The 24,278-nt window shown below is 31.4% G+C and overlaps 1 protein-coding gene across 2 annotated transcripts in view; it reads right to left on the bottom strand.

Moving 5' to 3' along the window:
* The window catches only part of Neto (Neuropilin and tolloid-like), a 763,546-nt gene that overhangs the window by 118,538 nt on the left and 620,730 nt on the right, over nucleotides 1-24,278 (bottom strand). For both annotated transcript variants that reach the window (XM_075375170.1, XM_075375179.1), the window contains 2 exons: nucleotides 12,337-12,449; nucleotides 7,805-7,929 (listed from right to left, as the gene is read on the bottom strand). In XM_075375170.1, coding sequence (XP_075231285.1) covers nucleotides 7,805-7,929; nucleotides 12,337-12,449 — 238 coding nt within the window. The remainder of the gene's footprint in view (nucleotides 1-7,804; nucleotides 7,930-12,336; nucleotides 12,450-24,278) is intronic.

Genomic DNA, 24,278 nt, shown 5'->3' with positions numbered 1-24,278 from the left:
TATCTTATAAACATATAAATCAGATAAAAAAATCGAAATGATGGGCACAGATTGGAATAAAAAACTTTACTCAAGTAAAATGAAACGGTTCAAAATGATTTAACTATTAATAACAAAACGCATCTTAGCAAGTTATAATATGCGCAGCATTACAGAGTAGTGCTAGCTGGAAAAAATATTTCACTCGTTGATATCTCAAGAACAGATAAATCGATTTTTATAAATTAAATTAAACATTAATATTCATTTATATTTTCTAAATTTCACCTACGGAAAACTTACAACTACATCTTCCTGAATGATATTTACCATTCGCGTTTTAAAATACTTACTTGAAAATGACAGTTTAAAATAGGAGATTGTCGGTTTTAGCAATATAGATCACCTGATAATGAAGGTGTTTCCTGGGTATTTTATTCCTAAAACTATTTTCAAAGATCAATAAAAGTAGTGGTAACTGTACTATTAGATCGGCTCAATGATATCTCAATTTAGGCTAGCGGTAGATAGAAACGACATAGATATGCACAATGTGATCTATGGCTAAAAATAAATCTTGGATAGATGGACACGTTTAAGGTAATGAAAACGCTTAGAGAATTAGTTAATCACTGGCAAATCGTATGGAAAATAAAAGATGAGAGTCCCCTTTCTTTATCGAATACATTTTTATAGTTCATTTTTTAATGCTTTCAGTTTGCTTTCATTGCTTTCAGTTCAGAAAGGATATGCTAATACGGTACACTTGGATTTCTTAACGGTCTAATAATAATTTATATAAATTAAATTAATTAAATAGCATGTATGGAAATAGAATATATTTCTCATAGATTTGCAGAAAGTTGTCGGAAAGATCAATTTTCTAAATATTTCGTGTATGTTAAAAACTTGATTAAAAAATGATTTAAAAATTTTCTTGGTTCAGAGCAAATATCATAATCAATTCATAATTACTCTACTTAAAGAAAATCTAATTGGGAAATATTTCAGCTCTTCGATTATTTACCGGAAACTTTTTCTAGATTCCTAATTTTTAGAAAGCTATTTTCTGATTAGTTTATAACTGTCATAAATTTTTACGATGGAGAATTTTAAAAGGGTATTTTTAATTAGTTACGTATTTATTAATCGCCAATATCCTTCGAGTCAGTGTTATATTTATTTTTTTTTATTGAATACGATAAATATTCGAATTAGGCCGGTTACAAGCTTTCATTTCAACTTTCAGTAAAGCAAATTTAAGTTTTAATAAAAATCAAACAAAAGATTTCAAAAGTTTTTAAAGATTTATTTAAGAGGTTATCATTTTGTTTAATTAGAGTGCAGTAAAATCAGTTACGAAATTTAAAGAGAAACCTATTATTATCTATTTAACTTCTCAAAAATAATTTATCACCCTGAAAAATCTTCCAACGTCTCAGTTGAACTTATTAAAGAGACTCAAAATTGGATGAGGTGTTGGTAACTATTAACAATAATTTAGTACCTTCTATCGTCGTCTTTACATAAGTCAATTATTGTTACTATACAGTGATTTTAGCAAATTGATGTTTAACAAGTAGAAACTACGTGATAACTCTTACTCGTGTAAGGTACCTTACAGCGTTGTTATTTCATTATTTTCTTTTTTTCTTAATATTGTTTCAGACTAGTAATATCTTTTTAGTTATGAGTTAATCAACGTCAAAATTTTATTTTAAAGCTTATTATTCAAGATATTAACTTAAATGCAGTTCAAAAGTTAGTAAAGCAAATTTACTCCGTCTATCTCTTTATATAAATAAATAACGTTACAGAAATAAGAATCCATTGTTACCGAATGTACCTAAATGTTAGCACAAGAAAAAACATTATTTGTAATCGACCTTTCACGGCTCACCTGTAATTAAGTATCAATACACAGTTAACGCAAAATCTAATTGATAAAGCTTATTAATTTATTAAATACATACCTTAAGTTATTAATGATCAAAAACAAACTTATATCGTAATAAAAAATAAGTAGACAATTTTATAAAAAAATAAAATAAAAAACATTACAATCTCAGAAATTAACCTAAGTGGTTACAAACAACTCTTTAACAACAAAACGTGTTAACTGATCCCTTACAAAACTTGATACTGCATTTACTCGATCTTTAGTTCTTATCGTTAACAGCTGCTCAAATAAGTTTACCTTAGAAATTGAAGAGGATGAAAGATATTTAGATAGAAAGTAGGATCTATTACATCTCCAGATCATGCAATGAAAAAGGGGTCAATTATTCATACAAACAATTACAAGGTGAACAAACATTTTCTAAAACAAACGTAAATTTAGAACATTTAAATCTTCGTTTTTCAGTTTGTCCTACAAAGGCTCTATTGTGAGATCACTCTTTTATTTCTTTATATTACACCTATAATCTAAATAGGCTTTAAAAGTTTCCCAAAAGTGCTTATTGTCAATATAATAATTCGTTGAAGTTACAATTAAGTATTCACCTACGTCCATTGATCTATAGTTAATAAAATGAGCTTAATTACTATATTACGCATTAAGCTTTGCTCTTCTTAAAATGCTAGGATCTTGAATCAAAAGAATGTTTAGAGCACATACATTAGACATCATATATATATATATATATATATTATTTTAATGGGAGTAATATTTTGCTCTATTTGGACGAAGAACTTAGGACTAGTTTGGGAAAATATTAAAATTATTCAAGGCTTGAAGCGGTACAAGTATTTAATAATCATTTACATATAATTTCATCTTGGTAATTACGAGTATAAACCCAAGTTTTAGGGCAGTCAAAAATAATGGTTTTTAAAGTTTATTAAGACTTTGTTTAATTTGATGAAATGTTTTGTCGATAAATTTACTATTATAGTTTTAGTGTTTCTCTTAAATAAATTAATGAATTAGTAAATATGACAAGAGCATCTGCAAATGACGTCAGAGTAAGATTGTTTGTCTCACCCAGCTTAACAGAGGCAACGATATTGGATTCCGTTGAACCTATGTCTTTTAGAATACGGATTTGCTCGTTAGTGTAGAATTACTTCAAATTTTATTTTTAAACTGACTCATAATTTCAGAATTTATTCCAAAACAAGTGAAGCGAAACCAAGTCGGAAGGCCTTAGTGAAGTCTGCAAAACCAAAAAAAAACTCTTCCATAGATTTATTATCAATAAAATTTTTGAGAATGCTTAGTCTCAAATTTACCCTGTCCATCACTTTATATAAATATCTAACGTTACAGAAATAAGAATCCATTGTTACCGAATGTACCTAAATATTAGCACAAGAAAAAACACTATATGTAATCGGCCTTTCACGGCTCACCTGTAATTAAGTATCAATACACAGTTAACGCAACATCTAATTGATAAGTTTCGTGATATTAAGCAGTAGTTAGCAATAACTGCTCAATAAAATTTATTTCCGCTTGATTTCGGATATGTATATTTACAACAATATTACAATAAGGTGAGTTAGAGACGATTTAGTGAGTTTCAATATTTAATAAGGTGAGTTAGTGAGTTAGAGAGGTGACATTCAGAGAAATTTAAACCAATACTAGCTGAGTAAACAAATATGCTGACCATTTCTGTATCAAATTACCTAATTATAAAAAAGTTGAAAAAAAAATTTAATACAAATATTATTTATCAATCTATTTAATTATAGAAAATATAAAATCTAAATTATATACTAAAATCTGAGAGATTTATAGTTTTAACATTCTAAATTTATAACAAAATTGTATATTTATTTGCACGCGTTTTGTCCTAATCCTACCACCTCGCCTGCGGTCGTATACGTTAATTTATGATTTACGTGCATTTTTCCTCGGGGAATAATAAATCGGTTTGAAAGAAGAAGGCAGTTTTTAGATCAGGTAATTACGGTTATTCATTTTTAATGAGAGCAAAAATGTAAAGGGTTGTTTATTAAATACAGTTACAGCTAATTAAAAAGCACCCACATCTTTGAAAGAATAATCATAATACACAAAAAAGAGAACCGAAAAAACAAAAATAATACATTTCATTTTTACGTGAAATGTATTATTTTTTACCAAAGTAATTTCATAATTTATACTAAATAGACATTAAATAACCAGTATCTTCGTAAAAATTACAAAGAAGATAATGAAAATTTAAAAAAAATGCAATTAATGAGAAGCTGAGGATGTTATTTGCATTTGTTACTAAACTTGAATATAAAACACTCCATTCTTGATTTATTATTTCTAAGTCACAGATAAAGGCTACTACAATTTTATTTATGCGTCGGAAAGTTTTTATTTGCTGTACTTTCATTTCTCAACAACCATTTGGAATAAAGTATCAGTGATAAAAAAAAATATATTACGTTTGAACTAAAAAAAAAATATTACTTAAAAGAACTGGAAAGGATTCTTTAGGTTTGCGATGTAATTACAATTCTTTTTTTCAATTATTATTATTACTATAGGAACCAAAATTAAATGTTGATTTATAGAAAAAAACCCTTTACCCAGTTTTACACGGAAATTGTTTTTTTATATATTAATAAATATATTTTATTTATATCCAGATTGTGAAAGCAACTTCAAGACTTCAGTTAGGAAAAACAGTCTATTGTAGATGTGTGAGTGACAGTATTGTAATTGTCATCAATTATTACTGGTGGAAAAAATCCATAGTAAAATAAATCTTTTATTTACTTCAATGGGCGGAAAATGAGTATTAAAAATTGCAATTCTCAACGATGCTTTCCATCTTAGTTAAAATTAACCACATTAAAAATCTACAACTTATCTACGTAAAAAAAATTGAGAACGCGGGCCGACGTGACCACGCAAACTTTCTCAGCATATACCCTGCTGAAAGGGATTTTACTACTCTATTGAGTTATGTGGAATTCCGCTTAAAGTTGATAAAATCTAATGATTTTAGTATTATTTTATTTTAATTAATAAAATAATTTATAAACTGTAAATGTATCGAGCTATTCTTATAGAGCTGTTACTATTAATTAGTCCATCCATCGCCATCATTCAGTTATTTAGCACTAAATTTATTAGAAAATAGAGACAAACGTAATTTGTAGTGTAATTGATTTAGTGTACAAATTTCTTGATTTTATGCAATTTTTATTATAATTTTTAACGTCTTTTGCGCGCGTACGTGTATGTGTGTGCTTTCCAAGTTGTGTTTTTACCTGTTAAATCATTAATGAGGTTGGGTGCGTAACTTTTAGTAATTTGTACTCTTATTATTAACACAATTAATCAGCTTACTCAGCTTACATGAGAACAGATTATAATTAAATTCTGTATCTAAAAGAAGAACAAATTTTAATATAAATTAGAATAACAAAATATGAAAGTAGTAAAATCACGTAAATGCAACAACCTTTACATTTGCAACCAAAATGTTTCACTTTTGTTAATTATTTTTAATCACACTTTATTTACTATATTAAAAAGATATTATGCGAAAGATACAATCATGAAATATAGTCAAAAACAAGTTTAACTTATTTAATTAAAACTGTACGTTTATACAACATATAACAAATTTCATTTTACACGTTAAAATAAATTTTATGCAAAATAAAATCTTTAAAACTATATAAGTAAACATTTTGTACCAGTCGCTCCATCAATTTCAGACTGAAGCGGATGAAAGACAGCCATACTTAATTAAACTCGGAAACTTAGCTTTCTCAGTATTCGATTTGCGTAAGTAGATGCTAATTTATACTTGGCACTTCATGACTAATATCTCTTAATAGCATAAACATGATGCAACTGTTGTTTACGTAGCAATGTATTTTTATGTGTTTACAGTGTTAAGAAAGTGACATTATGTTTGAAATACAAAACAATTATTTTATTTTATTTTTGTTTCTCTTTTGCTTTCCCATGTATTTAAAGTTCAATTCTACCTCTCGGTACGGTTCTTTTGGCGTGTGTCTTGTATTCTGTAACACAGTCAATTTAGTATAAGATACGATATTTTGTAAAACTTTTTTATCTTAGTTACGGTTTAAACTTTTTAAAGTAATTCACGTGCGAATAGTTTAACTGAATTTAAGTTTGTTGTGAAAGGTAAATAAATTCGAAGTTAGGCGTGCGAAATTGTAAACAATATGTATGATTTCATGAAAAAGAATCTTTATCTGTAGGAAAATTAAAAGATTACACGCATTTAATTGCTATACAGAAGTGTAATAATAGAACTGCAGCTGCCTGTAGCATTTCCAGGACTCATATTCAAAGCCTAAGAAAATAAAAATTGGCTAGAATGTTTGTTCATCACCCCGAAAAAGAAAAAGAAACGTTCTAAACCAGTTACCGGATTAGATGATTTTGATAAAGGTGTGGTTGGGTGAATTGTGAATGAATTTCACTCAGAGATAGTGAAGCTGCCAACAGTTAACAAACTCTATAAAGAATTGAAAATTAAAATTAATTCTAACGGCAGTGAAAGTAGTTTAAGAAGAATTTTGAAAGAAGTAAGTTTTAAGTGGTGCAAAACAGAAAACGAAAGGAAATTTTAGTTGAAAAACATATTAGGCAGAAAAGGATTTCATATTTGCATGCAATCAGAGATTTTAGAAAATGTAATCAACTGATCGTGTTTTTAGATGATTTAGACATTCAACGGCAAAATCATGGGCTGACGACAGCGGTGCAGGACTTTATTTACCAATAAATAAAGGTAAACGTTTTATTATGATTCACGTAGAAGGTGAAATGGCCTTTTTTTCAAACGTAATTTAACTTGGACAACAAAATAAAAGTGGCGATTACCATGACAGTATGAATACTAAAAATTATTTGAAATGGGGGAAGAAAAATTAGTTCCTAACCTTCCACCTGAGTAGTTATTGACAATGCTCCGTATCATATCACCCTTTCTGAAAAAAAATTCAGTGTCATCAAGCAAGAAACAAGACATGACTGTTTTATTTTCTCCTTAACCTCCGGGACCACCGTTAGGTATTGTTTCAGAGAATACATGACTATTTGACTACACAAATATCATATTCCATTTTAAACCAGAATGTAAACAAAATGTCTCAAATGTTTAAACCACAATTGTATGAACTAATTAAGTTGAACAAAAATAACAGAAAACGATACCAATTTGACGAATTGTTGGAAAGAAATGGGGATTAAGTTCTGCGGCTTCCACATTACCATCCTGATTTAAATCCAATCGAGATGGAATGGTCAGAAGTAAAACGACATGTTCGGGGATACAACATAACGTTTAAGATGTCAGAGGTGCAGAAACTGTGTGAAGATAAAATGAATTCAATGAGCGACCGAACATTGGAAACCTTACTACGAAAAGGTTAAAAAAATCAAAGGTGAATATTGCAGCCAAGAATCCTTAATAGATTCTCTGACAGAATCTTTCATTATATCTTTATGTAGTGACAGCGATAATAGCGACAATTACATTGAAGGTAGTGATGACAGCGGGGAGAGCGTTTTAGCTGAGGAATTAAACGGATAATTAATTTTCCAGTAAATAATTAAAGTAGAGTAATAACCCATACATTTACCATGTAATTAGTAATAGATAATATTTTGTCATTCATCATTACAATGTACATACAGAATTAGCCGACTGTATTTCATTTCAAAATAGGTAAGAAGGATTACTAAGAGCGAGGAACATGTTTTTACGTTGGGTTGTAATCGCCGCTACTCCATGCTCGCCATTATTTGGTGGTGACTGTATATATGTTTATTATTACTACAATATTATTATTAAGCATAATTTAGATCTTACGAATTCTATAATACACTTACCGGCTTGTCTCTCTCTAAATGCTGTGAAAAGTGCGCTGAAGGTAGAATTAACTGCTTTAGCTTCTGCTAGGAACCGGATGTGTAGTATATTTCCTGGACTTTGGACAAGCTCAGCAATGGATCCACTGTGTGAAACAAATTAATAGCAAATAAATAAAGTATTTAAATAGGCAAAAAAGTAAAACATTCAAAAGGAACTTATTGACATTTGAAATACCTTAATTATTATTGTAATTATACATTTTGATATTTTAATGGATATTAGAAGAAATTTAACCCTTAATGTTATGACTTTGTTGACAGAACTAGTCTATATGAATATATTTTAATAATCAGAGTTCCATCAATAAAACTAAATTGATATTTATCATCTTTTTAATAAGTAGTTCGAGTAGGTTTAAAATGCTTATTAATATTAATCAGATAGATTACACCTAAGAAGCTATTTTAAATATTATGAGATGATCAAGATAATAAGCAAACATGTGTACATTGTAAATAAGAGTAAAATGATATATATGATGTTAAATGTTCCATGTGACGTTTTTTAAACGGACTTTAAAAGCGTTGAAAGATAAAAAACACCCCTGTCAAAAAAATAACTCATACTGAAATAAATTAAACAATCAACAAATATGTGAAGGACAACATACCTCCAAATACCTCAAACATATAAGTGTCAGTGTTAAACTCAAGGGATAGGATAATAAAGAGTTTAAGAGCTTAAACTCTTATTATCAAAGATAATAAGAATTTAAGAGAGCATAAGAGCTTTAACTCTTACTTGATATAAGAGTTTATATCTCTTATGTCAAAAGTCTTAACAATTAATTATTGCTATAAATCGTGTCAGATTTATGGCTATGTCATATTTATACCTAAGAAGATTAATTTGTCGGAGATTACCAAAGGATTAGACGGAAATGTAGCTTTCTTTCCTGCATTTTCTTTTCTTACATGTGATAAATGTTATGATTTATTTTAAACTGGAAGTAGGTTATCACTCTGTATTATTTTCTATAATTCTGTATTATAATCCAGGCAAGAGACCTTCTATTAAACTGAATATCAAGTCCAGAAAAACAAGCTGAACAATAATGATTGGGTGCATGCTTGCTATAACGATTTAGTTACGAGATTTCTACCAGATGTCGAATTTAGTAGAAGGGAATGGCTGGGAGGAATAAAGTTTCAAAGTATTAATACAATCGTTAATAGATAACTGTGGAGATAAGCTCCTGAATGACTTAAGCCGAAAAATAATTACTGAAGGTTAGTTAAGGTAATATTTTCTCTGCCTATCTCTCCTTGTTTGCATATTTTATTTGAAATTCATCGAAGAATTTTTTTTACCACAAAGAGAAAAAGTTGGTTTCATTAAAAGTTGTGTAAATTTTTAATTCAAACCTATCTGATCCTCAACTAGTAGCGTAACTGAAAATATCTTGCCTCTTGACTTCTTTGAATTTCATGCTAATTTTTTACTTCAATATAACGATTTATTCTTATATTACTATCATTAACATTCCTGAGATACGCCGATTTACATTTTAAATTTCTATTTCCTTTTGATGTTTGAGGGTCGATTTGTTCTAGGCGCTAAAATAAAATAAAGCTTAATTTGCAAGACAAAACTTTTGCAGTCGAGTCATCAGGTATAATAGGTTCTGTAAACGAAAGAAGAATAAATAATTAATTCCGGGATGTTTAACTTTCTGTATATTTTATTACCTGTGTATAAGCCATTTTTTATTAACCTTAGCGAATAAAAGTGTATTTTCATGAAAGAAAATACACATTTATACCGACATAGAGTAGTTAAGGGAACTTAGTTTATACTAATGTAGATCAGTCTTAAAATATATTACTAAAAATATTGATGAAATTTCTAAAATCAGTGTGCAATCGATTGACATTGGATGACAAATGTTTGCTAAAAGACAAAAAGAAGTTTATACGAACCATAAACTGACAGTAGCCAGTCCTAAGTCGGCAATGGCATTGTTTTTTTTTGGGGGTAAGTTCCTAAATGAATTTCATTATTGCAAAGAAAAAGAAGTGTAAAATATGTAATCGATTATTTTTAGATTCCCTTTACTTTTATGCGTGCGTATTTAGAAGAAAAAAAATATTTTTTCAATCAAAGCGATTTAAATTGATCTTGACCATAAACATATAAAACAAGCAAATTAAATAAAATTTCCCGCATAATTTAATGCAATGGACTCTTTTGAGAAATCTGAGAAAAAACAAGGATATATGGTTGACATTTAGTATTAAATCTGTATTATTTCGAAGTTCTATTTACGTAAAGTAAATTTAAACAATGTTAACTAAATAATATACTGATAACATGCTACAACATGGTATCAATATATAATTTAGTAAACATCTCTTTTATCACTTCTTTTATAATTTACAATATTCCAGATCTTTATAACGTTTCCCAGAGTTATTATACTGAACGGAATTTTCATTGCTGTAAAATAAAGTATGAGTAATTTAAATGTATAATGTAATTGTATATATGTAATTTTAAATGTAATTACAGACATAAATCCATGGAATAAAGAAAATGAGTCTTATATGTATACATAGCTTTTGTCATTTTGAAATTTATTGACATTCTTTTGGGAATATTTGTATATAGATTGTGCAGGTTATTAAGTTTATTTTTATACAATTTAATGCCTTAACCTAAAAATTTTAAGTACACGCAATTATTTACAATAATGCTTCAAATGTATTGCGTTATTTTAAATTTTTAGATAAATTTTAATAAGTATAAACTACAATTGTACTTCATATAATATCTTTGTCAGCTGTTAGTAAAAAATTCCATAATACTTCTACTCAAAGGAATTGGTACAGCAGTTTATCAGTTATTATAGATCACTAAATAGCTTTAATTTTAGTACCGCTAAATCAGTCATAAGGTAAGGGAGGGGATTAGGAAGTTTAATGACAGTATTACTGACAAAGTGATACCTATGTAACGTTTTGAAATTGTTTAAGCTATGTTTAGATGACAAGTTATGTTAGATAACTGTACCTGACATTTCCCTGATAAAAACAAAAAATAGGTTATTATTATTTTTTTTGGAGTTAAATAAAATGTTACTGGATAATAATTTACAAGAATATTTTTATGAAATTATAAACTAATTTTTCGGTAAAGTTAGTCTATAATTTTATAAAAAAAGTATAAATAGTATACCTGATTTTATATTTTCCATGATTACTGTGATAAATCACTTTTAATAAAATATTTTTCTAACTACTGAAACTTATTTGCTGTTGTAGATTTTTCTTCATGTAATCTCTCCTTATTTTTTGTACGCTTTTATTTAACTTCTTCTGTTCACTGTGTCACACGGCGACACAGATGAGACACAGATGAGATAGAAGGATAAAATTTTGCACCATGTTTGTTGTCGATGACAACGCATTGTGATAAAAAAAGATTAAATAAAAAAATTAATTTCATAGAAAGTTTGTTTGCAAATAACGGAAATTCAAACAACCGCGCATACATGCGAAAGACTTCGACGCAGTTTGTCAGTCTGCAGTGCTTTCTGCTACGCAAGAAAATGAATAACCTATAATATGAAGATGGGTTATATATTGAAAGCTGTCAACTAGTATCAGTAAATAATTGCTCTTAGATTTATGCACTGTGTGTTTGAATCGGTTATTCATTTTGCTGCATCATTATATTTCAGAAGAAGTTCATCCACGATTGTGTACAATTGAGTAGAGTTATGTAATTATTTATACAATTTGTTTAAAAGTGATAAATTAACACATTTTCCTGAAATTGTGTCCGAGAAGTTTTATAATAATATACTATCTAATTGTGACAGTAATTTTTTTTTAGTCTAAGTGAAACTAAAAATAATAAATAAAAATAAATTAAAAACACGCTTTTAAACTAATGAAAAAATTAGAAAAAGTATCGAAATTTCACTTTTGGAAATTACTGAATTAAAGAAAAATTGTTTGGAAAAATTTTCCAATACAAGTATATTTAAAGGCGCGCTAATAAAAGGAAAATAACCTCACTTTTATATTAACTCAAGAATACTTCACTTTCATATTAATTCAAGAATAAATTTTTATAATAAGCTCTTTGATTAAATTCAAATAGCATTTTAAATTGATAATGAAAATCTACAAATCTGTTTTATATTCTCGGTAGTGAATGTTCTTTAATGTAAACATTTATTACATCTCTCAGCTATATTTAATTATAATAATGCGTATTGAACGAATATATTAACAAAATTCCTTTATATTTTATATCACAAATAATAAAAGCGTGAAGCCCCCTTCATTATATTATATAGCAAATTATCAATGAAATGATTATAAAATATAATGTAATTATAATTACATTACGAATCGCTAAAGAAGGAATCACTTGAAAAATTAAAGAAGCAATTACAAATATAACCAAAGTGTTATTACTGTCTAGAAAAAATTTAAATAAAATAAAAATATTAAATAACTAATTCGAAATTTTTTTTGCTCACCAAAAATTGTTCATTCTTGAAGGAAGATCTGTTCTTTCTGGAAAGATGTCAATAAAGTTTGCTTCACAGTCATTCGGACGTAAAAGATTAAATTTTTCCCATTGCAGTTGTATCTGAGACAAAAATATAATCAATTATGTAAAGTTAATTCATAGATTTAGTTTAAAATTCAATAAAACTAAAAAAAGTACATTAAATCATAGAAAATACAATTATAAATTGTTTTTCTAGCTATTCGTGACAGTATGTTTAGTCCAATTCTCATATTTAATGGTAAATTACAGGTTTGTTGTATTTATTATAATTTTGTAAGTACTGAGTGATACAAAAATTTCCGAACCCTCATTTAGGAATTTTATTTTAATTAATAATACGGTACAATGGTAATATATTTTTCGTATAAAAGTTTACACCGTAAATGCAACAGAATTTTAATACTGTTGCCATATTCTGCCCCCTTCCGATATCTTTGCGAAGAGAAAACTGACGAGAGCAAGTATAAAATGATGGGTACTGATATTTTTATACTCTGATAGTTTCCTTAATGCTAAAACTCAATTATTTATTTGTCCATTTAGGAAAAGAAAAAAAGAATGAAAGATTATATAAATTACACATAATCACTTATGTTTCCGTCCCGTTTACTGCCTATTTGCAACACTTATAACGGGCAAGGCTTGTAGCAATCTTCTTAGCTTCTTCGCAACTAAGATTTATGGCTTCTTCTTTATACAAGGGTGGCCGATAATTTTCATGATGATTTTAATACATTAAGTTCGTCATAATCATATGTCTTTAACAACAAGAGAGATCGCTCGGCAAATATTTGTTTTAGATCACACAAATTAAGAAATAACTATCCAAAAACATATGGATAATTTTGGATTTACTAATTTAAATTTTCTGGAACTGGTTTATATTACTTATGGAAGGTACTATTTGAAACACCTTATCAATTAAAACAATATATAGGTATAAAATAAACAGTATAAAATAAAATTGTTTTACTTTTTTAAAGCAAAAAATTTAATTCTATATCTGAAATTGTTTACTTTAAGGAGTACAAACAATTCGTAAACGTCAGGTGAAAGTTACGGAATTACTTAAGGATAGTTTAAGCGTCATGTTGATTAATTACACAGATGATCAGATACACAGAAATTCTTAAAACCAATCCACTAAAGTTCAAAATAAATAGATTTACAAGTAATATCAGCCTACTTAGAGGAACAGTAATATCAGCCTGGTATAAGAAGTTGAGATTTAGAACAACCTAACGATAGGTGAATTCACTTTGGAGAATTTAGTAATGTCCTAAAACGCAATTAAAGTATTTTACGAATAAAAATTCTAAGTCATGTTATTAGTTGCATGCGTACTGGCTGTACTATGGAGCGGTATGATAAATCTATTGAATGTCGATCTTTATATTGATTTATATAGATCCACTCAAGAGTTTTTAATCAGATCCTCTCCTTTAGGTAGTAAAGAGAGAGTTACTAAAAAAAGGCTGACCAGCCGTCATTTTTCTAGGTTCTTAATTGGCATAACGGCTTCTAAATCAGCTGGTCTCGTGTTCTATCACGATATGTCAATTTTTCCCTCATCATATCATTCTTCTCATAAAAATAAGTCCATAAGTATGTTCAAGGTATTAAAACGAAAACAAAAAAATAAATATTTCCTTTCCCTTTGTTGGAGATGAGGCTCAGTGGGACCAGATTGATTTTTACATTATCGGCTTCTCAATAATGTCTTCTGGTCATCATACTGTTGCTGGTGTTTAATTAACACGCATCTTCGCTAGGCAAACCATATCTTGGACAACTACAGGAATTAACACTACGCGTATCGGAAACACGCTGTCCATGAGCTTCATGATTCAGCTAAGCTGTACTAGATATTTGGAGACTTCCGGAGTATTATGAATCTGACCTCTAAATATACACAAAATTCTCTCTCAAAAGTACTCCTAACTATATTTCACTGTTTAGTATTTTATTGAGTATTGTATTCAATATAAAAATTATGACAGTCATAGCAGAAAATATATATATTTTACTGTTTAGTTGATTACTTTTATTAAACAGTAATTTTTTTACTTGTTGCCGTATAAATAATTTTATAAAAAACATCTCTTATAAAATCTTTCTTTTACACTTTATACTGGTGTACTGTATACTGTACACCAATACATTGTGAACTTATTTTACAAGACTGCCTTACAAGATACGCTCCAAGGAAATTTAATTAAGAGTGGTTTATATGCGTGTATTAAGGCCATGTCCGCCTTTGTATTTTACGACTATTGTACTTTGCACAATACCGTTATTGTATGATTGCAACATTACCAAGTTTAGGAACAAATTTACTTCTTCAACGCATTACTGTAACTTCCCAAATGTGTTTAACCAGGTAAATATCTATCAACATACTTATAATAAAATTACATTATTATTATTATTATTATAATAAGTTTTTCTAATATTTTTAAATTTCTAAAACGTTTTTTATAAAACATAATTAATAATCTTTTTTTTTAAACAATTTCAATAAAAAAATCTTATAAAGGAAATATAAGACTGTTTAGAATAATTATGATGTTGAGAAAAAAATAAATTGGAAGTACTTTTAAAAGAATGTAGTGAGTTATAATAGTACAGTCTAAATATTATGTTTGCTCCGTGTCTTGGAACGCTCCGTACTTAGTTACCGTTATCGTTGATTTTCCTCATAATTTTTGTCGTTTTCTTTATTCGGTGTTTTTTTTTGTTTCGGTATGTTATACTAGTTCTTTTGTTTTATTTCAATTTTACCAGAGTCGCCATATTGGCTATTCGGACTGTCATTTTTTGTTATTTAGTGGTTTGGACTGTTTACGGAACTTGTTTCATTTACTATTTTTTTTGTTTTAGACGCTTATTAGCGGTTTTACTATTAGTTTTGCGTATTTTGTGGATATTCTGTGTTTAACGGTGTTTATTTTGGTAATAGCCTATTGTAACTAACAATTGTTTATCCTGCTGCTAGGGAGGTTTGTTTACCATTAGTGTTTATATCACGAACCTTGTAATTTTTTGTGAGTCTTTTTGGACTAATGGCTCAGCCTAGTGGATCTCGGGGTGTGACCACATACACGGGAAGAGTTCTCTGTTCTGGATGCTTGCTTGGGACGATTCCAGCATGGGTGCGGGTGACAGGCCATCGGTGGTGAAACTGTCGGTGAAGCGGAGGCTGGTACCTTCACCTCCTAGCTCTGATAACCAGAATAAATTGCAAGTTGGTGATCGGGGATTGATGTCATTCATGGAGGGGGCTGCGATGGTGGAGTCTGATCTGGAAGGGGGTGGGTCACGGGATCATGTGGCACGGAAGAGGAGGACGAGAATGATGGAGGCGAAGAGTTGTGGAAGAACCGCCGGGAGGATCTAGCAGACAATTTGAACGATTTGATCCAGAATGATACGGATATGTCAGCTCTTGTGAAACAGAATGTCTCCAGAAAGGTTGAGATTAAGGGTTTAAAAGTGACGGGCGTTCTTGCACGACAGATACGTGGGTTACGGGATGTTTGATGAGATGTTGAGCTACTTGGGATGGTGTACAGGGCTACGCAAACACCGGTGGCGCTGAGAACTACGGCTGCCCAGACAGTGGATGATGGCGCCGGTCTGTGGGCATGATGGTAGTCCGAACGGGTCAATGAAAGCAGGCATTCGGAAGCAGATTTGGTGATAGTGACTTGACTCAGTTGATTCTTCAGTGGTGGCCTAAGAAACTCTTTACATTTACCGACGTTGTGTAGGATGTTGATAGTTTTATAGGATTTTCTCAAGCGTGGCTGGTTGATTTAGCGGCTGGCACGAACCATTGGAGACGGAATGGCTTCTTGAAGAAGGTGCCTTGAGCGGGTCCCCTAATTCGTTCTGTGCGCTGTGAGCGAGCCAGGTGTTGGTCGGGAGGTCCAGTGCTACGGACCTGGTCAGAGAAGCTATGTATATCCGGTTATGTGTTGGTCGTGGACTCCACTGAGGGTGAGGAACAGGTGATTGCTACCTTGGTTCGGTCGATTTCTCAGGTTGTGGGGCGGCAGATGGAACGGTATGTTTCTGCAGGCCTGCTAAGCGAGTGGGGCTTTATATGCACCGTATGGTGAAATATAGTGCTAGGAGGTATGAACACCTCTATGAGACTCCGTGTATATCTCGATGAGTCTTTGCTGGCAATCACGGAGAGTCGTGCCCCGGTAGGAAGGACGGCAGGGCTGCCCGCAGCAACAGTTGTGCTGAAGGCGAAGGGACGGTCATATGCAGACCTCGTCCGAATTGTGAAGTGTACTGTATCACCGGGACAGAATGATTCTCTCCGCTTGTAAGGGCCAAGGAAGACCTTTAAATCCTGAAGTATGATTCGGTGGATTCTGCTGTTAGGCTCCGGTAGCAGATAATTTAGGTTTGAAGGCACCACGGTGAATACTGGTAGGGGTGTTTGGTTGGTCAACCAACTGGTGAAAGACGTTGATGCTCTGACAACTGAAGAAGAATTGGAGCGTGATTTGTGTAAGGTTACCGGAGAGTCGGTGACTACGGAGGCTATCTCCTTGCGGTCATCGTTTGGGGCAACGCAGATGGCGACGACGGCGGTACCGCCCATCTTGGCGAGTGATTGTTAAAGCCTAGTCGAGTTTGTGGGTAACCTACCGGGTTGGGCTAGTGGTTAACGCGTCTTCCCAAATCAGCTGATTTGGAAGTTGAGAGTTCCAGTGTTCAAGTCCTAGTAAAGCTAATTATTTTTACACGGATTTGAATACTAGATCGTGGATACCGGTGTTCTTTGGCGGTTGGGTTTCAATTAACCACACATCTCAGAAATGGTCGAACTGAGAATGTACAAGACTTACACTTCATTTACACTCATACATATCATCCTCATTCATCCTCTGAAGAATTATCTAAATAGTAGTTACCGAAGGCTAAACAGGAAAAAGAAAGAAAAGTCGAGTTTGTGGGTGGCCCTGTGAGTGGCCATCCACAAACTCGACTAGGGCCACCCACTCACAAACTCGAGTTTGTGGGTGGGTGGCCCGTAGGGTGGTGAAGAGGTCCGCTGAAGAGCGGTGCTTTCAAGGCTAGGTCCTGCAGTGGTCCCGACAGGAGTTGCAGTGTTTCTAATGCGGGGACACGGCGGAAGGACTGTCAGGCGGAGGCCAAGTGTCCTTCCTGTTATGTGCGGGGGTACTCACTCGCGGGCCGTGGCTGCACGGCCACGCATAAGACATGAAAGCCGCGCGCCTGCGCTCCGGGAACAGCGCGGCTTAGTGTTGGAACAGCCCCGTTCAGAAAGGGAAGATGCTCAGGCGTTCCACCTTCGATGATTGAACGGGGACTCCCTGGAGCACTGAATGGGAGGATGGAAAGACCCAACAGGGACCCCTATTTGAGGCAAGGCTGTGGCTGATCGGAGTCCTGTTGAGGAGATCCCTTTTGAGGTCTCCACACTTGAGGCACGGCAATCGCAGGACCGTTGTCTGGGTGAGGGGATCCCTTTTGGGATACTCTTATTAGAGGCTTAGCACTTAAGTCTGGTGCCGGCTGCTTGGGTGGGGCCTTGGAAACAGCATAGACAGACCCAGGGTTCCTGCCCGGGTGGTTTGAGGCGATGGTATCCCCAGAGCTTATGTTTGTGTTTACTAGTGCAATATTCATGAAATAAACAGCCTTTTTTAACTAATAAATTGGAAAATTAAAAAAATAAATAGATTAATTCAACTTTCATCAATACTAAAATCAATTAAGAAGTACAAAAATCATTGATAACTTGATAACATTACCTCAGATAAAATCTTGCTTTAAAAAAAACATGCTTTAGTTATTTTGTGTATTTAATTATTTAGGGTTTATTAACCTAACTGAAATTTTTGAAGTAACGTTTTTGTAATGCTTACTGTAAACTCTATTGAATTGTATTTTCAACGAAAATAGTGAAGTTTCGATTGTAGCGTGTATTTTTTTCCATTTAATACTATTTTCTATGATGAAAGTCAACTATTTGATCGTATTAACGGCCTTATTCGATTTATTTATATCATATATTTAGATGTTAAATCAAATTTTTTGGTTTGTTATAACATTTTTAAACACTGACATTTTTTGTACAAGTAAAAAATATTTCCTTTCCCGTCGGCAAAAACCTCTTTTAAAACTTGTAAGCTGTAAATGATTAATTAAAATAATTATTTGAAAATATAATTTTTAAAAGATATTTCTGCAAAAATATCTATTATTTCCAAACTAAAGTCACTGAAATGACGATTTATCCAGAGAACAAACAAGAGCAGTGGCACTCATAAGTGTTAGACCTACATAGTAAACAGCTATGACAGGTTATCAGTAAAGTGATAGTTGCTTAAACATAAGCCCGTAACGTCTAAATTGCATTTGGAACTACCCCGAATATTTTATAAGAAATAAATTATCAGCCTGTGCTTCCGTAAAAACTCTTTTTAAACCAGTTTTTTGTCACAATTTATTTTTAAACGGTCAGTGGCCACTGTTTAATATTTCATATTTATTCAAACAATAATAAACCTCAAAAATCTTAAATATCAATGGTAAAATTTAATTACATTATTTGAAAACCCGAAAAAAATAATGAATTTTGGTGAAAAGAAAATTAAAATCCGCCCACCCCTTCGCTCGGTAGGTGCAAAAAACGTTTTGGGGTAATACTTTTTAATTTCAGACCGATGGAAATAAGTATAAAATTACAAGATATTACTAATTCAGCCATCAAAATCATCATAATCTGTGGATTAAAACTGTGAAAATTATTTTTTAAATTACCAACACAAAATTTCGCCCTTAAATGTTTTCTAAATTTTCAAGGGTTGAAAATTTATTTTTTTAAATGAGTCCGATGTAGCTTGTGACACATCATTGACAGGCCCTTTGAATGAAGAGTAATTTGATACAAATTAAACAAAAATTGGTTCACAGATATTGAAGTCACGATTAAAAATGAGTTTTTTTAGGTTCACCGGAGAAATTTCTGGCGACACTGTTGCCTGTGTGGAATGCGACTGCACGAGAACATTTGATATGCTGACTAAACATTTATGTGCGTTGTGCACTGCCCGATCGGTGCGTGCGGTGGTTTCAGGGGGTCAGTCTTTATCAGACTACAGGAGTGTGTAATTCACTTGTTTTTTTTCGGTGTCTACGTAAACAAATGTGTGTTGAGATTATTTAGATGAAATTCAGAACCAATTTTCGTGTTTATTATTTCGTGTCACAGAATACAGTGTTTATTCATCTGATATTATTGTAATTTTTATACTGTTAAAAATATCAATTTGTAAGTATTTTCATTTATTTTTTTTTTTTAGTCCAAAATGTCAGATGCTTGGAATTATTTCAAAATGGTTGAAAAAGATAAGGCGTGTTGTAATTACTGTAATAAAGTGGTAACTTACAAAGAATCATCCAAGAGCAGCCTCTTAATCATTTTAAAACAGTCCACGAAAAAATAACGGACTAAAAATCATCTGATGCCGGCCCGAGTTCATAAAACAAACCAGCATCTTTAACTTCTTGGAAAAAAGTAGTTTAGAAGAAATTGTATCAAGAGTTGCTGCCTTGGATGGATAAAACAACTTATTCATACGAGAGTGATTGCAACAACGAGGCTATTCTTTACCACAAAATAACTGTCGAGTAATGAATCTCATTTATTCATTTTATGATACTATCAAAAATAAAACTATAAATGAATAAATTGTATGAAGTATGATGGGAAAATTTTTTTCTATAACTCTGGATGAATGGACTAGCAAGAGAAATCACGGATATTTGGATATCAAATATCAACGTATACCATCTTGAAAAAAATTTAATTTAGGATTAACTCCGATAGCAAGTTCTTGAGATGCTAATACAACGTTATAACTGGTTTCCGAGAAGCTAAAACTTTTTCATTTGGATCTAGCAACTGATATAGTTCCATCAACAAATGATGGTACTGTTGTTAAGTAAAGATTTGGCAAAATATCATTAATTATTAATAACTTAGTAGTTACTGATATATATAAAAATCCTGTTGAAACAAATGTAAATGCTACAAGTGAGGACTCTGAAAATAACGAATCTGAGAATGACTATGAGGAGTTAGACACTGCTGACATACGCATAGATTACTTATACCTAACCCACCGAGTTGGTCTACTGGTGGACGCGTCTTCTCAAATCAGCTGATTTCGAAGTCAAGAGTTCCAACGTTCAAATCCTAGTAAAGGCAGTTATTTATACGGATTTAAATACTAGATCGTGGATACCGGTGTTCTTTGGTGGTTGGGTTTCAATTAACCACACATCTCAGAAATGGTCGACCTGAGACTGTACAAGACTACATTTCATTTTCACTAATACATATCATCCTCATTCATCCTCTGAAATAATAACTGACGGTGATTCCCGGAGGCTAAACAGGAAAAAAATGACCTATTCCTGTATTATTAGATAATTACCAGAAAATTATTTCTCAAATAAGAAGCATTTGCAATTATTTTAGAAAATCCCCTGTCAGAAGTAGCATTCTTCAGAATTAGTGAAACAGAAATACGGAAAGAATTAAATCTGATTCTTGACTGTCAAACAAGATGGAATAGTTAAGAAGCCATGTTAGAAAGATTTGTACCCTTAAAAGAATGTGTTGTTTTAACTCTGAATGACCTTAATGCTTCACACGTGTGGAATAAAGGTGAAGAAGAATATTGCAAAATTTTTTTTTTTTTAATTTTAGGACCAATTAGATTAGCAGCCGAAGCCTTAGGCAGACAAGACGCAAATTTATTAACAAGTGAAGGCATATTTGAATTTTTGTTAGGTGAATTAAAAAATTTGAAAACTGAAGTTAGTTGTAAGTTATTACACGCTATAAAGACACGAATTTAAGAAAGAAGAAACACGGGATTAGTAACACTTCTCTATTTTAAATTCACAGACCGTTTGGACAAAATCCTTTTGTAAATCTCTTTCATTAGCTACAAAAACTGACATTATTAAGTTATCCGGACAGATATTATCAAGATTATCTAAAGATTATTCTACAGAAGATGATTGCGATGTTAAAAAAAGTGACGAAGAAGAAAATCAAGACATATTTATCATGAAAAATACTATGGAAATAGCAATAAATAAATATCTGCAAGAACCTGAAGAAGTGATTTCCTCTAGTCTTCAAATGATAAAGAAGCAGTTTTTGGTCTTAGAGGCTACAAGTTGAAGAACAAAAAATGTAGATTTTTGTGTAATGCTTTAAAGACAATTAAGCCCAGTTCAGTAACAGTGATCGAGGGTTTTTCTATTTCTGATAATTTTCTATCCATAATAAGGACACGACTAAGCAATAAATCCATTGACTTTCTTTGGTTTTTGAAGTCATATTTTATTAAACAAAGAAAGAAGTTAAATAATAATTTACATAAATATAAAAAATTTGTTAATTTCTGTTAATTTTTAAGGGTATTATTTTGTTCATTTTTTATGTTAATAATTTTATGTATGTACGTATATGCACCTTGTTTTATTTTTTTGCATTTTTGAGTTATTATAAATAAAATAAATTAAAAACTTCTATTTTGAATTATAAATATGTCTTGTTTTTTATCTGTAAAAATTCGAAACCGGTTTCATGGAAAAGTTTAAATTCGAAAACCGGTTTTAAAAAATCGGTTTCTGTATAAACCCTAATCTGCAAATAGCATTTGATAATATAGAATGCAGTAAAATATTTAAAATATGTCAGAAAATTTCCTAACATTAATAAGATCAAAACAACTATTTAAAATACTTCTTAAGAGTAAATTATGATACATTTTTATAATGTACATGTTTTCAAAAAAAAATTATTTAATATCGATTTTATACATGAAGGCATATTTAAATTTTAACTCTTAAGCAGATTTTGTGATAAACTTTATACTTAAATATATAGCGGTTGGAAAGTTGCTGTGGATCGGAATTATGGCAATGTTATGACGAAATTTTCCTAGTTATTTTTTATTTCATTATTTTATAGATACAGATATTATAATAACTGCAATAATTTAAAAAGTGTTGAAAATGATCTCCTCCACATCAATACAACCCTGCATTCGTTTGAATTTGTTTTCAAACACTTTATCCAACTGATGTTGAAATGTCATACGTATACTGTTATTGGGGATTTTAGTTCGATAATTGTGCGTGGTCTGTTGCGAAGAACTGCTACTTTTGCTGGCCCTTCCCCCACCCCGAAGAAAGTAATATGGGAGAGTCACATCGGGGGTTCGGGCAAACCACAAACCCTGGAAATGATTCGTTCAACAAAGACATTTTGTAAAAACGTCATTGACCTGTTAGTAGTGTGCGCTGTGGCACCATCTTGTTGAAATCAGTCGTAATGAATTTCCATTTCTGTTAACTGACTAATGAAATTTGTTAAAACAGCACAATAATGATCACTGTATTTTCGAAAAAGATTGGACACACTATGCGCGTTCTACTCACACCGCTCCAGATTCCATTTTTCGCTTCGTATAAACATTGTTCGTGTAATTCATGGGGGTTAGTTGTCGATCACAGTCGTGTTTTTTGTGAATTATTATATTCTCCCAGATGAAACCACGCTTCTAAAACGTAATTTCGAAGATAACTACCGAATTTTGGTCAGTAAAACTTTTGAACTATCGACAATTGTTTAGTCTTTTGGCATGATCTGTAGGTTTCAATTTGTACAGGAAAAGTTTCAGTTCTTTTCTTACATCATTGTGCATGACAGCAAGTCTGATATCTTGCTGCTGCGCTAACTTACGAATCGAGTTTGATGGACTTTCGGCATTAGAATCCGAAATATCAAGCACCTTATCTTCGTTTAGGTGGTCTTTCAGTTCAATCAGCGTCTTCAACAGAGTTTGTTACCCGAAGATTACGATAAGAGTTCGGACTCTATTTCGGTGAGGGACAGGAGAATTGGAAATTTTTCAGAAAATTTGTGCTTCAATAAACCTGTATACTTGTCACCTTCACGAAAGACCTGTTCAGCGAGAAAAATGCGTTCTTCTATGAAAAGAATCATTACGTTTCTCGCAACTATTGATTGATTCCGATAAACGAAACAACACGAAACGAAACAAAGCAGTTCAATCACAACTCAACAACTGACGTCTTAGTTTATTACTGAACAATGCCCAACAAATCCACAGGGTAACCAACCTAACGTCGAAAGAACAGAATACACCACGTAATTCTAAAATATACTGCACAGCGACTTTCACTCTGTATTAACCCAAATAAACATCTCGACTGTCTGTACTCGTACTAGAATCAGGTGGCAGTTATAAGAGACGACGATGAAAAAAGCATGCTCTGACTCGGAAAGGTGTGAAAGAAGGATGTATAGTCTACCACAGTTGATTTTTTTTGATTTTCGGTTTGTAGAAAGAAGGAGAGAATATATATATTAATATTATCAGATGAAATTATCCTTTTGTTAAAAATCAAATGGACCGTGAACGGTTGGATTTATTTTACAGAGAAGAGTTATTCAGTCGGAACATAAACGAAATAAATTACAAAGATAATGAATTGTGAATTGTAAAAAAATGTTAATGAGAGATTAAATATTAAGATCGGGGAACGGATTTTATCTGAAGTATTTTGTAATTTGGGCAATAACATTAGAAGGGAAGGGCGACAAATTAAAATTACAAGGAATGGAAGTAAGACAGACATCTAAGTTAGAAGGCCGGGACAGGTGAGGAAAAATATGAGTTATCAATCATAGCAGATCAAAGACTAAAATGAATTTTTGAAAATATTTAAGTGGAGTTTAGAGATTCTTGGTTAATAAATATCTCTGCAACAAGAAAATTAAAATTGAAAAATACAGAGGCTTTTGAAAAGTGC

This window comes from Lycorma delicatula, chromosome 1 (genome assembly GCF_047948215.1).
Source record: "Lycorma delicatula isolate Av1 chromosome 1, ASM4794821v1, whole genome shotgun sequence".
Lineage (NCBI taxonomy): Eukaryota > Metazoa > Arthropoda > Insecta > Hemiptera > Fulgoridae > Lycorma > Lycorma delicatula.
Note: the sequence above shows the minus strand (reverse complement) of the source record. Positions and strands in the feature narration are given on the sequence as shown.